The following is a 25987-nucleotide window of genomic DNA, read 5'->3' as shown; positions in this document are numbered from 1 at the left end:
GTCTTCGAAAAATAATTCTGAGGTTGGAATCACTAATGCCTGTGTTTTATTGCATGAGAGTACAAAGAATAAATATTTTTGACCTATTAACTCAGTATGAGTATACCGTTTACAATCTGCAGACTTCAAACTCATAATCCACCCTATTCCATACTCTGATGAGTATATCTGCATTAATCTCTTCCAAGGCTGCAGTTATTCTTTTATGACGCAGGTGGTTGAAAGACTGGATTTTTTCTTGGTATACGATATTTTTTACTTAGTCCCAAAAAGAGAGAGCCATCAGCCACAAATCGGAGGGGAAACGATGTCAATTTTCAACCTATCCGTCCTTCTGGGAACCTGGCGTTGAGCTCAGTCCGTACAACTTCTACATGATGTACAATCACGGAACAATGCGGTACTATGAAGTTTTAAATCGAGTTATATATTACCGTTTCAATTTAAATTAGATACCGATGCAATGTTCGGATTTTTATGAAAATTATATCAAACTAGCAGACCCGGCAATGCTTTGCTATTGCTACATTTTAATAAATATATATATATATATATATAAATTAAATGAACACTACTGAACGTTTGATATGGCTACAAAATTATCACAATTAATATGAGTATTAACAAACTTACAAAACATTACGGAACTTTCACTTTATAAAAATCACAATTAAATAAATCCAATTGTCAAAACAGCACTACCTAACGGATTTAATTCAAACTACTCACTAAACACAGTAGTCGGTTCAAAATACCCCTAACTTTCTTTCTACTGGTCAGATCGAGGATTTCAATAGCTTTCAACCTTCTCCGGACAACTCAAACCATTTTGCAAGAACCCACGCTTAAATCCGTCTAGTACTTTTTTAGTCTGTAGCGGACACACATACGAACATTGGTTTTATATATATAGAAGAAGAAAGTGTTTTCATAATTTATTTGTTTGTTTCTTATATATCTCGGCACCGGCATCAATTAGCGGGTATAGTTTTTGCAAAGATTTTTCTTTTTACGTAACTATATATATTCTGAATATGAGCCAAATCGGTCCATAAATACAATTTTTCTAATTACTCAACCCCAGCGCCACCTACGGTTTTCACAAAAATATTTCTTTTCACGCAACTAATATACAGAGTGCTTCAGGAAGATACGGCAAAACTTTGACAACTCATTCTAGAGGCTAAAAATAAGAAAAAAGTTCATATAAACATAGGTCCGAAAACGCATCGTTAGCGAGTTATACAGGGTGAAAGATTTCGCCCGAGTTTCGGTTCCTCCGGGTAAATTAAGGCTTTCTGAAATTCTGGGAAGGCCAATTAAGGGGCAAATTCAATTGTTTCTTATGGTTTTTGAGCTGGGAAATCGAAAAAAATAGGGTCCCAGAACTGTATCTCTCTTAGTTTCTAAGATATCCCATGTAAAACGCCAAACATAGGGTAAAAACACATTTTTTTACGTTTGACGTACAATAACGTTGTTAAATTGGCAATAAATCATACATTTTTTAAACATAAATTGTAGAGAATTTAATTATAATAAGATCGATGTAAATAATGTCAACAGAAATATTCTGAATATGAGTTAAATCGGATCATAAATGCAATTTTTCCACATATCTGAACCTCAGCGCCATTTAGCGGGTCTAAACTATACAAAAATCTTCGCGGGCGTGCGCATAGCAACTCATCAAAGTTTCATCGCAATCGAATGAACGGTATAAAACGCATACGCGATAAATAACTAACAAATATTCATTTTTTTATATATACATGATTTACTTATTTTTTTCCCTAAATAATCTTACAAAGTTTTTTGTTTGATGGAATAGAACCATTTTTATTAAATACAGATTCTGTTATTAATCCCAGTAATGTGAAAAAAATCAAGTTATGGAAGATTTGAATCGCCGAATAATTATACAAGATGAGACCAGATTAGATCTTTATTTTTACTAGGTTATTAAGCAGATAATGACCGATGATGTATTTCAAGTTATAGATAATAAACTGCTCTTTGAAAATGCTTACAAGTCTCCCTTTATATTCATGTTCTATTGAACATGATTTTCTAATGTTCACGGTATTAAAATTTGTTTTGTAAAATATAATTGGCGTCCTTACAGTTTATTAAAAATTCCCGGTTTTTAGTTATAAAAATTTCAGCTCAAATTTATTTACCTTACCGAGCATTTATGTATATAAAGAAAAGTATGGAAATCAGTTATAAATCACCTACTAGGTTTTAGAAAAATCTCAACGTTTCACACCGCAAGAAATTCATAAGACTAAAAAAACCAAAAATAGTTTTCCTCATAGGTGGATGTATATCACATTACTTTTGGCTAAATATCTTCAGTCTGGATGAATCGATTTTATTCAGATTTAATCAGCAGGTATATAATAATATTTGTAGAACATTCATAGTATTCAAATGTTTTGAAAATTTCCTAATGGCAGGGAAATTTACGAATTCTTTATTTTCGACTTTTGATTTAGGTGGTTTGAAAAAAACATTATTAGAAAAAAAAAATAGCGATTAGATAACACGCATTTAATTTAATTTTTAAAAATAATAATTGAAATGAAAATCTGTAAGGAAAACTTTTGAAATAGTTTGAGAAACAAGTTTATCCAAATACAGATTTCAGCCTTTCTCGACGCCGGAAAAGTATACAACTCCAGTCGGTTGTGCCGAGTGGCTGCGATTGCCTCTTGCGAGTGTTTCGCAAACCGGACCGACGCAGCATATAATAAACAATCACTCGTTTCTTTACAAATACCTCTGATCAACCACTTAGTACGTTAAATCCGACCTATATTACGTTTCCACTTAGAGAAGCATAGTTTCATCTATCTCTATCGTGCTTTACCCAATTTATTTTTATCTATTGACCCCTTATTTATCTCTATTTATTCCCTTTACCTATTTATTTGTGCCCTATCGATTCTAACTGGGTTAATAATTAAGGAACGAGCAGAAACCTCCCGCAGATAACACTGCCAATCTAGAGACACTTCGTTCCCGTGCCGAGTTCATCAACCCAATCCCGTAGGGGGAAGACACCCGCTTTGTGACGCTTCCGGTCGCCACACCATCCCTCCCGTTCCTAGCCCTGATGGGCTTTAACGGAAGACGAGTTCATCAGCGCAGAATTTAGTCGTAGTGTATTCCTTATATCAGCAATAAATAAATCATGTGATCTTATCAAACTACAGCTTACAATTCTCCAGCCACATCCCATTACGTAAACCGATTTCCGTTCGGCACGTTGGTCTGCACATTGCCAACAATCGGATCGTGCACATAAAATACATAGTCATTTGATATATCCTAACGGCAATCAAGTGGCAGATTATATAACCTTTAGGATTACATCCTTTCCCGATTGAGAATTTCACATCGCTGAAAGTATTACATTTTTCATGGTTTACTGTTTTCTTTTTTGAGTTAACTTTGTTGGCTAGTTCAAAAAGGACACTATACTTCTACAATTAAACGCAAATAAAGCAAAATTAAGCATCTGCTGTTTTATATAATAAATTAATCAGAAACAATAAGACGTAATTAAATTTGATTCGAGAGATAACATTTTAATATTTCCAATAACAGAAGAAAATCTGATTGAATAAGAACGCAGTCAAATAATTATAAGATAAAATTACCAACAACAGTTGCATGGACTTTCAAAAATCGACCATTATTTTTTTTAAGCCAACAAAGCGGGATTCTTTTGTTAATAATTTTCGGACAGTGTTAACTGGTAATATTTTGATTTTCGCCTCCTTCAAAAAATTTATTAAAAAAAAAGTTTTGTATAATTTCCATTGTATTCCTAACAAAAAAAAAGGTGAGAAAATGTAATAGTACTACCACATAATTTATTTTTTATGATAATACGGTTATAAAACCACAGCATTATGTTAGTAGATGATTAAATATATATATATATATATATATATATATATATATAATAGAACTACTTAAGGGTAATTTAGTTATTATGAATTTGTACAAGATAAACTTCATTAGAAGAAAACCCTCCAGTGGAAATTTCATAATACTCTTAAATTCAGTACTTCTATTATATACACAATTCCACACCTTGAGGTTAAATTATAATCTTCTATTTACTTAACAGTGCAGCAATACATTCAAATTATATTTAATTATGAGAAATTTGACCTTGTTTTCTAATTTACCTGCAAACGTAATTTAAGTACCAGTTCTTCTAATAATCCTGGTTCGCAATCTTGAAAGATACGAACTTGACGAAGAGTCTCCAAATGTACATGAATTGCGATTTCGGCCTTCAATTTGTCCGGCAATGCTGCCAACACTCTCTCCTCATCGAGTGCCTAAAAACAAACAAAAAAAAACTTAAAATATTTATAATTATTATTATTATAAATATTTATTATTCATTATTATTTCATTAGGTGGGTTACCCGCGTTTTTTTTTTTGTTTAACCTCCGGGACCACTGTTAGGTATTGCTTCAGAGGATGAGATGAATGATTTGTAGCGTGTGTGAAAATGTCATCCACCTAACCGGGATTCAAACCCGGGACTTCCGGATGAAAGGCCGAGACGCTACAACTCGCGCCACGGAGGCCGGCGGATTACCCGGTGTTGCCCGGGCTTAAGAGTCCTGTAAGAAGACATATTTAAATATTTTTATTTCTTCAGTAAATGCAGAGTGTATCGCAAAGTTCTCGGGGATTTTCATAATATATTCTACTAATGAAAATAATGGAAAAAGTTCATAATCATTTTAAGAGATAAACGTATATCCTAAAATGCTTCGTTTGCGAGTTACGGCTAGCGAAAGAATTTGCTCGGATTTAAAATACCCTGGTAAATTGAGGTCGTACTAAAATTTTTAGGATGTAAATTAAGGGCAGTATCAGTGATTTCTTAGAAAGACGTCGTGTACTGACGCCTGGACTGCGCTAGTACACGATAATAACTGCATCGATAATAATTTCATCACAGTGTCGAGTTGGATAGATCCATCGTAGATTGTTTAAATACTAGGTAGTGAACCTGTTTCCCAAAATTACGAAAAGTCACCCTAATTATTTTAATACCTGGAATCCCGCAATTACGAAAGCGTATTTCATATTCTACTACATGTGTAGCATTACCATTACACAAAATGAATACCACCGTATAAGCATATTCCTCTGCTATAAGTACGGTATTACTTCAATGGGAAAACGATCACCTTCAAACTAAAATTCACTGAAAACTTTCATCAGCTACAGCACAGTTCATCGTACCTAATATACTTAATATGTGTAACCCACCGGACTGATTTAGAACTTAGTGGTGAACTCGTCATCGCAAATCAGCTGATTTCGAAGTCGAGAATTCTAAGGTTCAAATCCTAATAAAGGCAGTTACTTTTATATGGATATGAATGCTAAATCGTGGATACTGGTGTTCTTTGATGGTTGAGTTTCAATTAACTACACATCTCAGGAATGGTCGACCTGTGACTCTACAAGACTTTACTTCATTTACATTCATACATATCATTTTCATTCATCCTCTGAAGTAATATCTTACGGAGGTTTCGGAGGCTAGAAAAGAAAAAGAAGGAGGAGGATAGAAAAAGAAAGAATACACTTAATGTACCTAACAGAATGATACTGATACATTATTGCGCATAGTTGATCAGCTGTTGTTGTTTTACTGCCAATTTTGAAATAATTTTTTAAATAAGTGAATCCACATATTCGTCATGAGGTTCATTTTACTCACACGTCTTGATAAGGCAGATGATTTAATAAAGGCGTTAAGTTCCTCGGCCGGTGGAAACTCGGAATTACAGACAGGGTTTATTGAAAACCTCCGCTCAGGAGGACAACAGCATTGCCCATAATTAGCCTATTACTCCGTATATCTTGCAAAGTTCGATCAACCGCTTCTAGTGCTCTTTTGATAGCCATGGTCTGTTCGTCTCAAACAAATAATTTGCACTACTTGAGCACTTGCGCTTGACCGGAACCTTTGCTCATATTCCTAATTGAGTTCTCTGAAACCTGCAAATTCAATTGTAGTTTTAGAGGTGAATGCACTGTTCGACTGTCAACTTAGAATGTAGGTAGTACTCCAGAGAAACCCACCGGGTTGGTCTAGTGGTGAACGCGTCTTCCCAAATCAGCTGATTTGGTAGTCGAGAGTTCCAGCGTTCAAGTCCTAGTAAAGCCAGCTATTTTTACACGGACTTGAATACTAGATCGTGGATACCGGTGTTCTTTGGTGGTTGGGTTTCAATTAACCACACATCTCAGGTATGGTCGAACTGAGAATGTACAAGACTACACTTCATTCACACTCATACATATCATCCTCATTCATCCTCTCCAGTATTATCTAAAACGGTAGTTACCGGAGGCTAAACAGGAAAAAGAAAGAAAGTACTCCAGAGAACACCGTAGCCAAGGAGATTTCATTTCCTCGGCAGATCTCAGCCAGCAAAATGTTTATAAAAAATTCTTTCCCAGATCCTCCGGATGGGTCCCGGAGGAACTGAAAAATTTTCAAAAAGTTGAAAACATATTTTTCGAAACTGTTATGCTAATATACTAACATTAAAAATTTTGGTTATTGCTTTATTTTGTTAAGAATTTTGGCTCCAAAAATTAAAAGATTTAAATATATCAAAATGGATTTAAATGGATATTCAATACGTTTTCATTTTTTTTGTTTTGTTTTTCCAGTAACACAGTTTCGTTATTGTACCTTCTCGAGGTAGGATTCCATATACGTCCGGATTCACATATAAATTTGTAAATACGTACCTAATATATTCAAAATAATAATATAGTAAGGGAACCTTGAATAATTTTTCAACTGTTAAACATAGAAAAATTACGTTTATCAAGTGCTTCTAATTCAAAAGAGTTTTTTTCGGTAGGAGACTACCACAAGTCCAGATCTCTAGGCCTAGGTCGGCCCTAGGCGGTAGGCAAGGAAAGCGACTGTCTACGGTGGCAAAACCGCCTGAACTAGAGCGAAAAAAATAAACATAACCCACAAAAATATGTTTCCATCACTTGAATCTTGAAAATAAAATTATTTACTTTTTATTAGTATAATAATATTATTATTTCAGATGTTTTGCTTATTGTTTTAAAAGTATACTAAAATTATCTTTTAAATTAGTGGTCATAGATTTTAAATTGTTCATTGTCGGTAGCTCGTTAAAAATGTAAATTTTTTTTCAATAAAACAATTTTCCATAAATCTGTATTAGTATTATTGTATTAATTCAATTATATGTCATTTTTCTGGTTAATATGGTTCTTTTATAATTCCGTATTTTTTTTAATCTTGGGGTCGGCATTTTGTGGGTTTGCCTACAGTGGCAAAATGCTAGGGCTGGATTTGCTCTAGCGGAGTGGGGGAGAAAACTCAAACGGTTTTAATGGAAAGGATAGGATTTTTATTAATCAATTTAAGAAAGATTGAAAACAAAAATTGACGTAAAGAACTTGGCACTACAACAATCGAAAAAGCTATTAAATAAAATGGCAATCATTTTATTTATCCGAGCGTACACGTGAGCTTGATAACGTTAATACATAAAGTATTTATAGATTTTTACATTTGATTATATTGATGATATACATTTTAGCTAGAATAAAATAATTGTTACATCAACTTAAAATTACTTTAAAAATAATTTCTGTTACACACCTATGACAACAATTTTCATAGACTTTTAAAAATCTTTCCGTCAGTTTAGTTCTTATATTGATTTAAAAAAAAAAAGCAGTAATATAGATGAAATAACGGAATGATAATTCCCATTTTTAGAGCGTAAAAAATTTTATTTACGTTTCTTCTTGTGGATTATGTAGACGATAAATCCCAACATAAAATATATTTACATATTTTTATTTTTTGATAAAATATCACGATTTATTTGATAATCGTGATTATAGATTTATCACGATTAATTTAACTGTAATTATTTTTACCTGTAATTATTATTTAATAAAGAGTTTACTGTTGGATTACAATTAAATTAAACACTATTTGTTTCAAAAAACTTAATTCGTTTTTCAAACTGATTTTACAAATATATAAATAGAATAATTATGATAATAAATTTACCTGTTTATTAGCCCAAGTGTATGCAAACCATCTTATAACACGAGCTTCTAGTTCTTTTGACACCCTTCGAAAATTCATATATTGTTTTATACCATCCATTTTATTTTGAAATTCAACTCTTGCAACATTCATATTACTTATCATACTTCCGATATTTCCTACTATAGTTGCAAATATTAATACTCCCGCTAGGAAATCTGCTACCACAAAGAGATATTCCGCATCGTTTTCCGGCTGTGGTGTCTCGCCTATAAAAAACAAACAAAACTTATTAGTAATTAAAATTATTAATTTTTAACATATTTTTATTTAATTATACAGCGTGTATCAAAGGACCTATTTCAAAATCATACGTACATCTAAGTAACAACGCGTGGTCACTGAATGAAATTTGCACAGTTTGAAAATGAGTCCGTTTCAGTTACCGGCCGCCAGATTGTAATACTAGTGCTTAAACGTACGCAAACCTCAATCCAATTGTAAACAACATGGCTATGCGATAGAAGGCGTTTTATGTTCTAAGGTTTAGCAAGAGTCCGTAATAATGGTTCAACGTTTTAGAATTGATATACCATCGACTAAAAAAATTAAAAAAAAGATTTAATATACCATTTACATCTTACGGTGGTTCCGGAGACTAAACAGAAAAAGAAAAAATTTCGGCACTTTTTAAACGAAACATTGCACTGACGTTGGATAGGGCGTACGAGACTGTAGAGCCCACGACTTCCTCTACGTTCTTGGTCCCCAACAACTCCAGATATTAAACCTTGCGATATTTTCTTGTGGATGTATATGAAACAATATTCCACAATTTCCTGCTGATTTGGATGATCTGAAAACCAGGATTACAGTGTAATAATTTCCGTAACAGAAGACTGTTTGCAAAGCGTTGCGGAAAAATTCACGTATACTTTTGATGTTATCCGTGTACCAGATGGATGTTATATAGAACATTTATAACTTGGCAAGTGAAATTTTAAACATTTTTGAATAATACGAGTATATAATTCCTCTTGTAATTTTAACACATTTTTGTATTTACTTATTTGAAATAGAGTTATTCTTTCTGATACACACTACTGTGTATATAAAACCTTTCTTGGGAAAAAGAATTAAAGATTTAAAGGTAATTCTCCGGTGTAATACATTTTGCTGTTTAATAAAGTAAGTTTTAAACATGTAAAATTTATTTAGTTCTACTTCTTCTAGATAGAATAGTAATTAAAACGATAAAAATCGTGTACTTTCTGTCGTTTCTCATTAGTCCAACTCTTACTTCAAATACTTTATATACGTATGTCCTGACCGTATCTAAAACTGGAATAGGTTAAAGCAAAAAATATTCTCCTTTTTTCTCGAAAACATAAATAATATATACATTTTCTTAAGAAAAATTATCAATGGAAAGGGCTTTAAAAAACCTGTAAATTATTCTAAAATGAAATTATTAAACAATGTTTTGCTGTTTTAAATTACTCTTTCCAAAATAATAATTTTATGGCAGTAGTAAATAGAGCAGCAAATAACTTTTACGGATAATTATTGTACAAACGGAAATATTACGATACCTGCCGTTTTAATCTTTAAATCCTAAATGAAATAAATACTAAAAAATTCAAGAAAAAACTGGCATGAGATTTTTCCAAAGATTTTGCGGCTGAGCTTACCAAAACAATCTTTAATATTCGGTAAGCTTAGAAAGAGTTTTTTAAAAAGTCCTAAGCACGAAATTTTATTAGTTTATCGCTAAGAAAAACAAATAGAAACAGAATTTAAAGTTTTTATTTGTTACAGAAACTAAAATAGAAGTTAAATAAACTTAGAGTTTATCAGTTTTTATTTTGTAAGTAATAAAACTCAATACAATATGATATCGCTACCGTTAAGAATTAATATTTAATTAAATAATAAAAAAATAGTATTTAATTTCATCTTTCTACGATTAATAATCTTTCACCATTAACTGAGTGCTTAGTAAAGTATCACTGAACCCGAAGTGAACCGACATTTAAATAAAATAACGAAATATGACAATAAGTATTTTATCTAACAAAAATAAAATTCAGAAACGATAAAAGTTTTTAAAAGATGGAAAATACACAATAAAATCTACAATCAAAATCAGAAGGAATACTAAAAAATATATACAGATTGTTTCTAAAATGGTGGGCTGACTATACGTATTCGGATTCTACTTGTAAAACTAAACAAAAAAATATCCTTAGAAAAAATTGCAGTTTCTGTTTCGTTCTCCCACTGTCCGCTATTTTGTTATTTTTATTGAAAAATGTGTATCTCAAGTTCTGATAAACAAATCGCATTAATATTTGATAAGGGTTTTGGTAAAAAAGTTTTCAAATTAGCAAAATAACAAGACTTAGCTTCGCAAATTACAAAATGGCGGTCATGTTTATTTTTCAATCCGTTATTTCTCCGTTAATATTAGTTTTATCAAAATGTACAAGCACCTACCATAAAAAGTCTCATCGTTCATTACATAGTGTCTCTACAGTTGAATTGTTTTCAATTGTTCAAAGAAATGTTATTAGCGGATTAACAATACTTTTCGTACAAGTTAAAGATCGTCCAGATAGCAAACTGAACGATCATCTTGAACGGTCATAACGTAAAAGTCTAAGTGGACTGTATAGGTACTGGTATAATCGCTGGATGCGTGAACTACAGTTATATTTAATTACAAACAACAATACACTATTAATATGCTTTAAACAGAAAGAAAATTATATGTTTGCATTACGGCAATTTTCGTATAACTCGTAAAGGGAAAGGCGGTAAGCCGACTTTCTCTGTCCATGCCATACACACTACTGGTTTAGTAAATTAATACTAGTTACCACAACACCCGCTCGCGTCAGAGCGCGCCTATTGACAGCGGCAATAACTACACACACCTAATGCGACGACAATTCTGTAAAAGAATGGTTGAAAGATAAAAAAAAAAACGATGAATTTTTTAACAACCTGTAGATATTACACGTAGCCCACACAAACTGATTGTATTTGTCAGGAAATAAAATTTTCATTGTTGAGCCGAGAAAAATCTTACTCGGCTTTAACAGTGTCTTTTACATAGCCACAAGGTTACAGAGTGGTGGAATGTCGTTAATATGATAATAGGTAAATATATTTTTGAAAATATGAATGAACTTATGACTTGGTACAATAATGACAAAAATATTTAAAGTGCGAAAACTACAAATGTTTATATAAAAGATTGAAAACGCTTGGTTTTAATGAGGCGGATCAACATTACTGATACATAAATAACTATGAAGCTATATACCAACTGTTTGAAACCCGTATTATTTCGAGAAATCCCTGATTCCCATTTCCTTATTTTCGTATTGTTTCTTGAAATCCCGGAGGTTCAAGATGTCTTTATCTGTGAGTGTGAAACTTCTTGTAATAGAGTCACCTTAAAAAAATTATTTTATGCTGTTAATCTACTACGACAGAAAAACTGAAAGCCAAGATCCGACTTGTGTTTGTGAAAATTCCAGTAGAAAGTATGGAAAATTTGATGGCCATTATGGAAAAAATTTTCATTACTTTAACGATACTAAAAATCTTCATTACGAGATAGTAACCGTGAGAAAGTAATTCTGTTCTTCCTAAGACACACCAAATTGATCATGTACACAAGTTCAGATAAAAATTTTACATCCGTTCATCACAAACTTCTTGATTTGCTCATTAAGCGTTCATGTCTTTATAACTCAACTTACCGCACGTTATTGGCAGTATCTTGGGGAATGATCAAGCCGAAACCCTTAAAATATTAATATTAAACCATTAAACAGGGTATAAAGTACCTTTTCACATCAATGTAACATAAAAAAGTTACAATTTTATCGTGCACATTCTTCAGATTATTGTATTGATAGGGTAAACTTTGAATAAAACTGTTCTATTGAAAAAATTTGAGAAAAAATAAACCCCGGGTTCGACTGGGTCAAGGTTCTGGATTCTTACAAAGGATAAAGTTAATCTTTAAATGTACGCTAAAAGAAAATAGATAATTTTTTAAATTAAGGGAATTTTCAAGTTATCTATATTTAAAATATTAAATATTTCACTGTACAAACGGAACTCACGCCCTTCATATTCAGTACATGTTGATGGTAATTAATTACTTGAAATTTAATTACACGTAAAAACTTTAAGTGAAAAACGGAGATGAATTACACTACTCCAGTGCTTCATTAGTAACGTTAAACGGTTAGATAGTCAGGCTGTTGTAGCTATTAATTTCTCCACCCATTAAAAGCATCATATAGGGGAAAAATTTATTTTAAGTGGATACGTATTACAGTACTCTAATTGTTGTTTCATTAAAATATTTTTATTGTTATTTTTTGATTAAAAATATTATATTCGTTAATTAAATTGATTTGATCAATAAAAAAAAAATAAGTTTTTAAGATTAAAAAAATTTAGCTGTATTAAAAAAATCAAATGATTTTCCATTAACTTATAGATTGTTCGAGTGTTTATATATCAAGCACATCTTAAGAAACTTTAGAAATGTTGAATTAAAGCTATAAAAGAAAATGAAATCCTACCCTACTTATACATGTACTTCTACATATATTATACATATATAATATATGATATATATAAAAAAAAATATATATATAAATTAAGTCGGATCGAACCGATGTGCCTTCCCCTTGTAAGACTAAATATTTCATTAATTAAAATTTTATTTAGCTATAACTCTGGAACCAATAAAAATAATTAACACTTATGATATCATTGAAAAGCTCTCAATGAGAGCTTATTACTGCAGCTAAGAAAAAGTCCAAAATAAAATTCTTTTTGGATTTTGGTTTTCTTTGGACATTTTTGGTCTAGTCGATTGCAATCATAAGGGAAGGTGCACAACAAGATGTTATAACAGTCAAAAATGTAACATTTCAACATTCCACGACTAATCGTTTTTGAGTTGTGCTAGATACATACACACTTAAAGACGTCACGCCGAAACTAGCAAACTGGTTTCAGGGATTGTCAAAATGGATATTTCCGTTGACATCTGAAAACCGAAATTTTTCGCGATCACAATACCTCCTTTACTTCGCACAATGAAGTAAAAACAGAACGGTACTTAATGAGTTTGACTATATTTGGTAGATATAAACGCCTTTTTTGAGGTTACACGAGTCGATTAAAAAATAAACTTATTCTGTATAATATGTGTTCTACACTTAACCACCAATAGTGGTTAAGTTTAATAGTTTTGGTTTATTATCAATAACCCACCGGGTTGGTCTAGTGGTGAACGGGTCTTCCCAAATCAGCTGATTTGGAAGCCGAGAGTTCCAGCGTTCAAGTCCTAGTAAAGCCAGTTATTTTTACATGGATTTGAATGCTAGATCGTGGATACCGGTGTTCTTTGGTGGTGTTGGGTTTCAATTAACCACACATCTCAGGATTGGTCGAACTGAGAATGTACAAACTTCATTTACACTCATACATATCATCTTCATTCATCCTCTGAAGTATTATCTAAATGGTAGTTACCGGAGGCTTAACAGGAAAAAGAAAGGGAAGAAAGGTTTTATTTTTTTTTTTAATTTTACTTTTTTCATCATTTCTTTTAGTTGAAATAACATTCCTCAGTGTTTTGGTCTCTTAAGATTTTTCATTTAAATAATACATTTACCAAGTAATTTATTGGTTGTTTTCTTGTTTTAACGATTATAAAGAAAGGACATGTAATTTACTATCTAACGAACATTTTTTAATGAAAGATTATTAAAAACTATTACGTCTACCTTTTTCAAATTAAAAAAAATGTGTAGAACACAAAAATTCTTTTGGAAGAATTGTAAAAACTAAGCATTACAAGCGGAAAAAATAAAAATGATTTTCCTCTTAGGTTTCTTTTTTATTTCAATACAGTCTTATTTTTTTAAACGACTTATCAAAATTGATGAGGTTTTGTTTGTTTGTTTAGGCATAACTTTTCACAAAGTGTAAAGTAATGCCTAAACAATTACCAATTTGGATGAAATTTTCTTTAAACGATACAGAATGATCCAACGATGGTCCTTTGACCATCCCGTGAAGTATCCATTCCGTGAAGTATCACGGAATGATACTGGGTGAAAGGTAACGGAAATTCATTGTTAAAAAAACTCCGAACTAGGAAGTAGAACGTGCTTATTCCTTTTCTTAAAGCTTTTGTATTGATTACGGGCCTTAGATTACTTAATATTTCAAGTATTCTCCGTACAAAAGTATGTCTTTAATCGACTCTTTCGTTCACAATTTTTCACGTTGATGCTATGTTAACAGAGAATCGAAGTGAGCATCTATTTAATACAAATCGACAGGCATTTAATACAAATACTTTTATGTATCAACGAGAAAACTATGTTATATTTGTTTTTGAGCTAAATTTGAAAGACACTTGCGGATAAAAATATGTCTACGTTCTCTTTCAGAATGCGTTTCTTTTGACGACTTAGATTTTATTAACCCCCCATTTTAGCCTTGCACAAGTAAGATGACTCGACTCCGACTCCTTTGCATCATTTCCCTCGAAGTTATAAGTAGTTTTGAACAAAACCTTATTGTTTCAAGTGAACGTCCTTTTCTCTTATGATCAGTCTCATATAGGGCTGCCCACATTTCCGCTTTCAAAAATTTTAAAACTAAAATGAATAACATAAAAAATCTTTGATAAAAGATTGATTCGACTCCAAAAAGAAAAAAAAGATTAAATTAAAAAACAATTGCACTTAAATGTAAAAAATAATCTTTCTCTTCATCCTCAATAAAACCTTTCAAACTCATTTTATTACATTCGGCACCAAATTTTAGAATTTAAATTAAAAAGAAGAATGTTTAAGGCATCAAGCTTTAATTTAAATAAATTTTGTATCTCGTACAATCATAATTCATTTAAAATTTGGTGCCGACTTCAAGAAACAACTTTCAAAGAAAGGCGTAAAAGAAACATTACTTTTTCCTTGTCAATTCGATATGGGGAAAAAATTTTTTTTTCTTTTTGGAGTCGGTTGAATTTAAAAAAAATATTTTTCTTCTTTCGATTAAATCTTTTGAGAACTCGCTGTATTTTATTTCTTCTTTTAACCTTCTTTCCATTATTTCCAGTACTTTTTCGTGTTTTCCAAGAGTGCCTATTTTTGCTCTTTTGTAAATTTTCTGGAGCTGTTCTTTAGTTTTCCTTTTCATCTAGTTTAAAATCCTCAATTTTTTTTAAACTATTCCGTTTGTAATTATTTTTTTCCAATTTTTAATTAATTTTTTCAGATCTTGGTTTACTTTCCAGTGCTATTCTACTTTTGTTTTTCTATCTTTGTAAGTCTATTGTCACTCATTCTGTAAATATGGCCAAAAATCCTCATTATTGTTTTCCGAATTTCCTTTCATAAATCTTTTATTACTTGGTAAATTTCTTTGTGAGATTTTAGACTATAACCTTCCTCAGTTATTTTGGATCAAAAAATCTTTCTTAAGTCTGCTTTTAAAAGGTTACTTACATTAAACTTTCCTAAACATTCTTTTGAATATAACGCTTCTGCGCAAATTATTGTTTTGTAGTTTAGTTTTATAACTAAGAATTTCTTATAGTAAATATTCACTGTCAATCTGCGATTTGTTTCCATTTTACGAACCCTACTTTTAATTCCTTCTTTTTCAGTAAAATTGGTGTTATTATTTTTCCAAGATACTTAAATTTTTCCTATTTTGTGTATTTTTTCTCCCTTTTCAACGATTATTTCTTCTACACAGTTCTTATTATTGGTTATAAATTCTGTTCTTTCATAGGACATTTCTAAAACTATTTTCTGTTATTTTCTGCCAGTAGATGTACTTTTAATTTTGCTTCTTCTATATATGTAACTAGAATAATTCCGTCATATGCAAAGGCTAAATAATTAATGGCTTATCTATTTTTTCCGTTTCAAATATACAGATTCTGAGATTCGATGATTAATCAGTTCTTTATTCCATTCTCTAATAATTAGGCAGATTTCATAAGAAAGCTACCTATTATAATGGGTACCATGATTCGGCTTCCGGAAAATTTCGTCATATCTTCGCGTTTCACAACCCCAGACCCCAAAAGCACCGTCATTGCAAAAGTTTAAATATATATTTGACTTTCTTTTGGACACGATAACTGCCGTAATTTTGCGCCAACCACTTTCAAATTGATACATAAAATATAATGACCCAAAATCTCAGTCGAGTTTGTCAATTGGAAAAATCAGACCATGGTAGTGGAAATGGAGGGCTCTTTCGAAAAAACAAAATATCGCTATAACTTTCCTATTAAATAAAATATCAAATTAGTTTAAAGTTCCTAAAATTCTTTGGATAAAGGCCTAAAATTTACATATGTAAAGTTTATATATATATCATCAACCATTAGCTCAGGTGGTGGAAAAAATGGGGTTTTGAAAACGAAAAAAATCGAAAAACCTCCCTTAATAGGCACAGTATCGAATCGGTTTAAAGTGGTCTTTAGTCCTGTAAAGATTACCTAAAACTTTTGTCTGAACAATTTTGGATGTGACTAACCCTTACGACAAGGGATGGCCAAAATGTTGCTGGAATTGTAAGAAGATAGGGCTTGTCGTATGCTAAACATGTGAAGCTTTTTTTTACATGCAACAGTTGATGTATTGAGTAAATTTGAAGTTTTTTATAACTTTAAGGTGGAAATATTATTTAGCACCGGTAAAATATACCTCCGCCTTCCGGCGTGCCGAAAGGGGATTTTTTTCTTGCTATGTGAACATAATTGGGAAGATTATATCACCCTGCCTTACGTCTTTTTTTATCTAAATGCTTCTTAAAATTCTCCGCGAAGTTTAATTTTAGATTTAGTGTTTATTAGTGTGTGTTTAGTTATTGCTATACTTTTCCTATCTAATTCTGCTTTTTCTAATACTTAAAATAACGATTTGCCGTGTGTAGAATCGTAGGCTTTTTTAAAATCTACAAAAACTGCAACATATTTTTTACCATTTTTGTTAACGTAACTAGAAAAAAGGTGGGCTTCTGGCCCGCCACGAAAATGTTACACGGTTTATGTTTCACTACACATGATGTTTTTATACCTTTACCAACTGTAAATAAATAAATTTCATGAATTTAGTGTACTAACAACAACAAAAAATTTTACAACGAAAAGCTTCAAAATCTGAACATTTTCAGCCGTTTCTTGAGTTGTGATTTTTTAACACAGCTCTAACTCAATGGTTTCCTTCTTTATTCCCAAAACACAAACATAATTTTAGATAAATATTTGTAAACAAGTATTAAATAATAAACAAAATGTAGAAAAAAATGACAAAAAAATTGAACTAAAAACTCTATAATACTGTACTAAAACTGTATAAAACTGTATATTACTGTATACTATAAACTACGTTTTTACATTAACTTTTATGCTATACTTATTTATTTTTATAAGATTTAAAAAAAACTTGTCTGTAATAGTCTTTTTTAACAAAATCTAAAAAAATAATAAGTATAATAAATGTTAATGTAAACAATGCACTGTTTTTAGTATATAAGAAAATTTATTATACAGTTTTTAGTTCAATTTTTTCCCACTATATGGTAGTTAAATGTAAAATAGAAATGTGAGCACATACAGCAAACAAACCAACGCACCATGCTTTTTCTTATTAAGAATTTATTCAGTGTAGGAAGATCCTCCACTGAAAATCAGTCTGATATTTTCCTAAATAATTCTCAACTTTGTCGATACTTAAAATTTTGTAAGGAACTGGTAAAAAAGAATACCTCTGTTAATTAAAAAAACAAAAACCCTATTATTAATATTAATCGTGTACTTGCTTCTTTGATAAACGGGAAAATTGAAGAATATTTTTAATATTAAGTAAACATAAAATAAAATGTGTTAATTTAAAAAAGATATATAAAAGAAAAAAAAAGCTTAGTAAATATAAATACCGGATATTATTTATTTTTCAAGTATCATGCAAGTGATTCTCTCATCAACTTGTATAATTATTAGAAAATGTAAAAGAGAAGATGATAAATAATTTCTACAAGAAAGATAAGAAATTTATTTTGCTAGGTGCTTTAGATTAAAGTACGGAATATAATAAGCATTTTTCATAAGTGAGAAAAGTAATTAGTGATGTTGGTTGTCGGTTTGTGTGTGGTGTTTTAATATTGCTACACAAGGTATCTCCGAAGCAGAGGGTGGTATAGTAATTAGTGTGCTTCTTGTAACACGTAGTAAGTGACTAATACCTGCTTTTAATATTGTCAACTGTCTCCTTCCTCTTAAAAAAAAAAAACATATATATATATATATATACTTCTTTAAATACGTTTTTATCTTTTTCTATACCGCTATATTCTTCATATTTTTTTCTTCTTTTTTTTCATATCTTTTGTAATAATTATTTTTATATAGTTCAAACTAGAATAAATTAAATTAGCCTAATATAGATCTGTAGGAGGATTACTAAGTTCAGATTTTTTATAAATATTAGTTAGATTTTTTCGTTTTAAACGTATGTTTAAATAAAAATAAAAAAAAAATTAACACTTCAATTAACTTTAGCGACGATTTATCTATCTTACTAAAGATCACACAATCACGACCAAACCGATTTTAAATTTTGAAAAACAAAATACTGATCATTCATTAAATAATTTAATGGGTAATAATTATTAATATGAAAATATTATCAATATCATTATTTGAAATTAAAAAAGTTAAATTATTTGAAAAATTGTAATATATTTCTAAACATTCTTTAAGGCTCATTTATAATTTTTAGTTCCTTGGATGTAGTAAAGGAATTATTGTGATCGCGAAAAATTTCGGTTTTCACTTTTCAGCAGAAATATCCATTTTGACCATCTCTGAATCCATTACGACTAGTTTCGGCTTGACGTCTGTAGTACATACAAATTTAGGATTTTAGGACTGTTATAACATGTAGTTGTGCACCTCCTCCTTTTGATTGCAATCGACTGGCCCAAAAATGTCCTGAAAAGCCCAAAATATTTGGATTTTGATCTTTTCTTAACTGTGGTAATAAGCCCTCGTTGAGAGATTTTCAATGATGTATCATATGTGGTACTTATTTTCACTGGTTCCAGTTATAGCCAAAAAAAAATTTAATTAATGAAATATTTGGATCTTACAAGGAGAAGGCCCGACTTCATATACATATTTTTTAAACTTTTTTTAAATTTATATATATTGATTTACTAATAAATATTAACCTCTGATTGTAAAAAAAATTAACAATAAATAATAATTTGACAAGAATGCAAAAAATAAATCTGATGCAGACACCACATCGACTTCCTTGTACGCCTATTAAATTACATATACACATTTTTTGCTGCACTTCATTTAAACTTATTTCATTTGAAAGTGAGATACGATCCTCCAATTCTTTAATAAAGTGGACAAATACGAAATTGCTGAAATATTAGTTTTTATTAACATCAAATAATTATACAATTATTAATCTAACAATCTTACATGAAATGTTAGGATAGAGTAAAAGTCCTTTTATTACTCGTATTAGTAGATCAGTATTTTTCGCATCTTCGTAAGTTGCTGATTAAATAAAGTTTTAAGATTTCTGGTGTGTCGTATAAACAAAAGTTAATAATAATTAAATATTCCGTTTAGTAAACTCCTGCATACTGGTTACAATTGTTAATTTTGACTTTACGAATTAAAATATTTAGTTTTTTTTTGATTATTTGGTGAATAATCAAAAATGAAAGAGAAACCATCATACAGGAAAAAGAAAGATAACATGAAGAAATATATCTCAAAAACGACAAGAAGATGAGTATGAAGAATATGATAAGAACAAGGGAAGAATAACAAAATTTAGAGACAATGATGAATACATATACAGAAGATTTGAAAACTAGAGAACTTGTACACAAATTAAGGTCAGAAAAATTATATTAAACCAAAGAGCGATTAAATTACTGACAACAGAAACAAACGAAATGATGGTCATCTCCGACTTACAGAGAATATTGTCCGACAATATCAGAGGGGTATTGAACTAAAAGATAAGAATTTTTTGTAATTTATTAAAAATTGGGCACGTATGCCTCAGTATATATGTTGTTCTTGTGAGGGTCTGTTTTTCAGTCATTCTGTAGTTAAATTTAATGTAGATAAAATTAAACAGAATTCCAGAATTATTAAATACAATTAAATTAGAAAATCCAAAAATAATAACATTCTAAATTATAAATTTCAATTAAATTAAATATTCAGATATTTCAAAAAATCTATTGCATACACATAATGTTATGCTACATATACACGTAATGCCTATTAAATTACATTTACACGTTTTTAAATGTACATAAAATTTTATTTCACTAATAATTTTTTTCATTTTTTATTATCATTGAAATATTATTTATTGTAAAAATTAATTTAAAATCACCGGTTAATAATTATTACATCAATATATTTAAATTAAAAAAAAAGAAAAGTTAAAAAAATAAAGAAAGAAAAGTTAAAAAACTAAAAGGAGATGAAGTCTGATTCGAACCGAGTGCATTCTCTTTAAGATCCAAATATTTCTGTAATTACAATTTTAATTTTAATTTCGAATTAATCATAAAGTGAGGTGCACAACTAAATGTTATAACAGTGCTAAATCCAAAATTTCATCATCTTATGTCTAATCGTTTTTGAGTTATGCGAGATCATACGTACGTACAGACGTCACGCCGAACGTAGTAAAAATGGATTCAGGGATGGTGAAAATGATTTTCCGTTGAAATATGAAAACAGAAATGTTTTGCGATCAGAATTTTTCCTTTACTTCGAACAAGGAAGTAGGAAAATGTTAAAAAAAAGAAAAAAAGAGATGAAATCTGAAGACCGAAACTTTTTCGAGATCAGACACAGTACTTTTTCACTCGTACAAGGCAGTAAAAATAAGGAAAAAATGAGAAGTTATTAGTGAAATAAAATTTTTTGTACTTTTCATTTTAATTGAAACATTTTTACATGCAGAGGTTAATAATAATTATTAATAAATCAATTTACTTAAATTAAAAAAATAATTGTATATGAATTCGGATGCGAACCGTTGTATCCGTTGTGGATCCGTGACGTTCTCACTTACACAAAATAACTACTTGAGCGACGTGAAAAAAAATTAATATATAAACTGATATAAAATGCTGGTACGGACACCACAAAAAAATCTGATTCATGTGATATCCACCACAATGAAATTGTGTAACTGTCCACTTTATTAAAGAATTAAAGGATCATATCTTACTATCAAAATGAAATACGTTTAAATGAAATGCAGCAAAAAATGTTTATATGTAATTTAATAGGCGTACAAGGAAAACATATGGAGTTCACATCAGATATTTTTTATTACGTGGACTCGCATACTCAAAGCATACGAGTAAAATTGATTTTTAAGAAAATAATCCCCAACGGGTGATAATACATTTAAAACAAATATTTTTTAAAAAATTGTTTAAAAAATTCAAAAATACGTACATACATAATTCTAAATGAACAAAAATGTAATTTAACAGGATGACGGTGAAAATTTTTGGCCAATTTTTTTCAAAAACACTAGAGTAAAGGCTACAAAAAAAAATTAGAATTTTTATTCTAAATGCAATGGATTAGTTACGAGATGGATTTAATTTAAAAGAAATGTTTTTAAATGAAAAAATATTTTTTTTTTACAACAGACTTATTGAAGGGGGGCGGGCAAAACGTTTTTATACGTTTTGAAGGCCTGTTGATATACAATGTATATATATATATTTTGTGCGTATTGCTTTATTTGCAATCAGTTTCCTGAAGATTGGAACTGTAAGTAAATTATACATTGTAATAATGATGTGAAAGGCATCCAATGATACCTTCCAAGACAAAAGGTTTAAACAAAGTACAGTACAATGAAAAGTATAAAGAATAAAAATATAACTAAGCGTAACAAAGTAAAAACAATTTCAAAATTAACTGTTAAGAACAAAATAAGTTAAATGATAACATAACATAGGCATTAAGAACAGCTGGCCTTGGTGGCGTAAGTGGTAGCGTCTCGGCCTTTCATCCGTAGGTCCCGGGTTCGATCCCGGTCAGGCATGGTATTTTCATACACGCTAAAAATCATTCATCTCATCCTCTGAATTAATACCTAACGGTGGTCCCGGAGTTTAAACAAAAAAAAAAAAAAATATTAAGAATAAGTAGCTAATAAGCAACTTAGTATAAAAATCTAACTACAAAATGCAGATTCAAAAAGCTTCTAACTTCTTTGCTGAGAAGAAAGATAAAGCTAAAAAAAGAAAAGTAATTAGTCATTTTTTGGGAAAGGGTGAATATTAAATAAAAAAAACCTTTTGGTAATTTTTGCCGATCTCGGTGGCGGAGTGGTAGTGTCTCAGCCTTTCATCTAGAGGTCTCGGGTTTGAATCTCGATTAGGCATGGCATTTTTCATACGCTACAAAATTCCTTTTCCATATTCCACGCACAAGCTTTAAGCTTATGTGGCGATATAATCAAGCAAAATAAAAATTTGGAATATTGATATAAAAAGCTTTAACTTTTTTTGGTAAATGCCCCAGTAAAGATTTGAAGTTTTATTTCGGGTAAAAAAATCTCCACTCCTTTTTCCAATTTTGGTGAAAATGTAATACATCCTTTCCCTTCAAAGGAAGTACCTGTTTACTGTATTTGAAGAAAATCGATCAACATGGTCCAGAGTTAAAAGACAAAGTACAGGCTAACATACACACAAGAGTAAAAATGTCAGTCTGATAAAAATAATTTTTTTGGATTTGGTAGCAGCATTGGAACAAAATTTTTTTTGAAACTATTTATAATATATTTAAATCTATTTTTCTTGTTAAATTTTTTTATTTTTATTAAATTTAATTAAAAAGTTATCTTTTAAATGAATCTTTCATATATGTATATTATTATAATTATTTTATATGTATTTACTATAAATTATTATTTTTTAATAAATGTGTTTCATATTTCATTAATAAAACATGATAAAATTATACGCAAATCTTTATTAGTTCACGTTACTGGATGCTAATGTCGTATACGTAGTATTAATATCAGTTTGTCCCCGCTATTAATTACCAGAATTAAACATGATAAATTAGTAGGAAAGATATATTTAGAAGGGGAAAAAATTATTTAAGATTAAAATGAAAACCTTAATCTTACAGAATACGAAAATATTATATATCCTTGTTCTTTTATAATCGTTAGTCATTTTGTGTAACCATATAATTACCAATCATTTATTAAATAAATAACATAATATTTTAGCAAAAAAAAAAAAAAAAAAAAGGCATTACATAGAAACATTGTTACATTACCAATTAAAATTTCTACTAGATAATAGTAAATAAATTGGTTCGATTATCCTTATTTAACGATACGAAATGAAAATGATATGGAGATCACATAACTTCCTTGTACGCATATTATTTATTGTAAAACTTTTTTAATAATTAGAGGTTAATAATTATTATTAAATCAATATATTTAAATTAAAAAAAGTTACAAAAATATACGTATATGAAGTCGGATTCGAACCGATGTGCCTTCCCCTTATAACATCCAAATATTTAATTAATAAAAGTTTTATTGGACTATAACTTTGGAACCAATGAAAATAAGTACCACTTATGATATTTCGTTGAAAAGCTGTCAATGAGGGGTTATTACTGCAGTTAAGAAAAAGTCAAAAATCAAAGTTTTTTTGATTTTGGGTTTTTTGGATACTTTTGTTCCAGTCAGTTGCAGTCAAAAGGGGAGGTGCATAACTAGATGTTACAACAGTTCTAAATCCAAAATTTCAACATTCTGCGACTAATAGTTTTTGATTTATGCGAGATAGATACGTACAGACGTCACGCTGAAACTAGTCACAATGGATTCAGGGATGGTCAAAATGGATATTTCTGTTGAAATTTAAAAACCGAAATCTTTTGCAATCAAAATTCTTTACTTCGTACAAGGGAATAAAAAGTGACGGAAAATTATTCCTGAACACGACTTCTAATTTTCAAATATTCAAAAAAAGTTTATGCTTAATCTGCGCTTATAATATATTTCATATTTTTATTTTAAATTGATATATTTAATAAAATATTCAAAAAATTGTTTTGTAGTTTTAACCGTTAACTGAGCTACAGCGATTGTGGTATGCATATTAGATGACATAATCTAAAATTCACACAATTTGAGAAGATATGTTGCATATTAATCTAAAAAGAAAAGCGTGCCCATCCTAAAAATGGTATTGCTATTTATCAAATTATATCACCATATAAAATACCATGGAAGTGTAATTATTTTAAAAGTGATTTCTATACTTTGTTTACCATAGTTGTATATAGGACATTTGTTTATATAGTTGTATATGGTTGTATAAAGCACATTATTTTTAAAGAAAACAACTTGAATTTTAGCACTTTAATTGCGACACGGCCAGAAGAAAGAGTAGGAAAGGTTTTTAAAGATTGATTGATATAATCCTTTTTGTTAAAAAAAAAAATAGTATACATATTTTCTGTCTCCACTAGATAAAGGTCAGATCAAATTTTAAGTAATTAAAATTAAAATTAACTTGAATTCCCGGTGGGGGATCCCCTTGGGAGTAGTATGTTTTGTGCAGGTTCTGCTTGAATTCCCCCCACTCCTTTTCAAGCAGAACCTGAACGTCGTTTTCGCGATACATTAAAGAACGATTTTATAATACATTAAATAACCAGTTATCGAGAACATTTTTTCATGAATATATTGAATACATTAAAGAACGATTTACATTACATTAAATAATCAACCCAGAATATTGAAACAAAATTATACGACTACATTAAAGAATGATTTATACTAAATGCGCTTTACTTATACAATTTTGATTATTTATTTTTAATGTTAATAAATAAGATTATCTATCAAGGCAGTTTTCAATGTGAAAGTCAGATCTTCGCCGGTCGCGATTATTTTTATTTCGCCCGGCTTTAAAATCGTATCGTTGAAACTAAATCTAAACCGGCGCTTTGTTCGGTAGCATATTTAGGAAAATCAACGAAATTATTCAATTTCTTAATTTTAAAAATTTCCATTTGAAATCTATATTGTAAAATAAATAATTCAATGCAAATAATCTATGGAGGGAAAAAATTATTTATTTATCTATTGTATATGTTCCTTCAGATTTGTGATATGCTGCAAAATACCGATTAAACGGTAGAAATGTAAGTCATTCATACAAATAACATAATAAAGCGTATGCATGACATCATGGGGATTCCCTGGTCTGTAGCATTAACCTTTGTTCGCGCAAAATAAATAATACAAAACTAAAAATCTATCGATGGCAAAAAAATGAAAATAAAAATATCTGCGACCTTTCACTTATTATTCTTGCTTTATCACTTTACCAGTCAGCGGAGAATACGCGATTACATTATCGTATATCAATAAACAGTATGCTACTGTATTTGGTTTAAAATTCTCTTCCGCTTCAACTTTAATCTTCAAATCAATTACACCAATCTTTACGGATTCATTTTGACGCGAGCAGTCGATCACATACAAAGGGTATTTGGTTTTGTAATCTGAAAACGTGTACGGTGAATCTATATTTTTATAATATGATTTTTGAAAATTAATAAACATTCTATACATCAACGCTTGATTCCCTCGTAAATCTTCATACGGATATTTATTCGAATTAATCATTACACAAATATTTTTAACGTTACACGAATCGAATTCTGACGCGTCCTTCATGGCTTTATCTTTCCTATCGGT

At 30.0% G+C, this 25987-nt stretch overlaps 1 protein-coding gene across 1 annotated transcript in view; it reads right to left on the bottom strand.

Moving 5' to 3' along the window:
- Window positions 1-25987, bottom strand: part of LOC142329503 (cyclic nucleotide-gated cation channel subunit A-like) — a 448759-nt gene that overhangs the window by 112054 nt on the left and 310718 nt on the right. Inside the window, exons 5-6 of the mRNA XM_075374177.1 lie at window positions 8127-8374; window positions 4203-4358 (exon numbers count right to left, since the gene is read on the bottom strand). Coding sequence (XP_075230292.1) covers window positions 4203-4358; window positions 8127-8374 — 404 coding nt within the window. The remainder of the gene's footprint in view (window positions 1-4202; window positions 4359-8126; window positions 8375-25987) is intronic.

The sequence above is a fragment of the Lycorma delicatula genome, chromosome 8 (assembly GCF_047948215.1).
Source record: "Lycorma delicatula isolate Av1 chromosome 8, ASM4794821v1, whole genome shotgun sequence".
Taxonomy (NCBI): domain Eukaryota; kingdom Metazoa; phylum Arthropoda; class Insecta; order Hemiptera; family Fulgoridae; genus Lycorma; species Lycorma delicatula.
The sequence above is the reverse complement of the archived record's forward strand: the minus strand, read 5'-3'. Positions and strand labels throughout refer to the sequence as shown.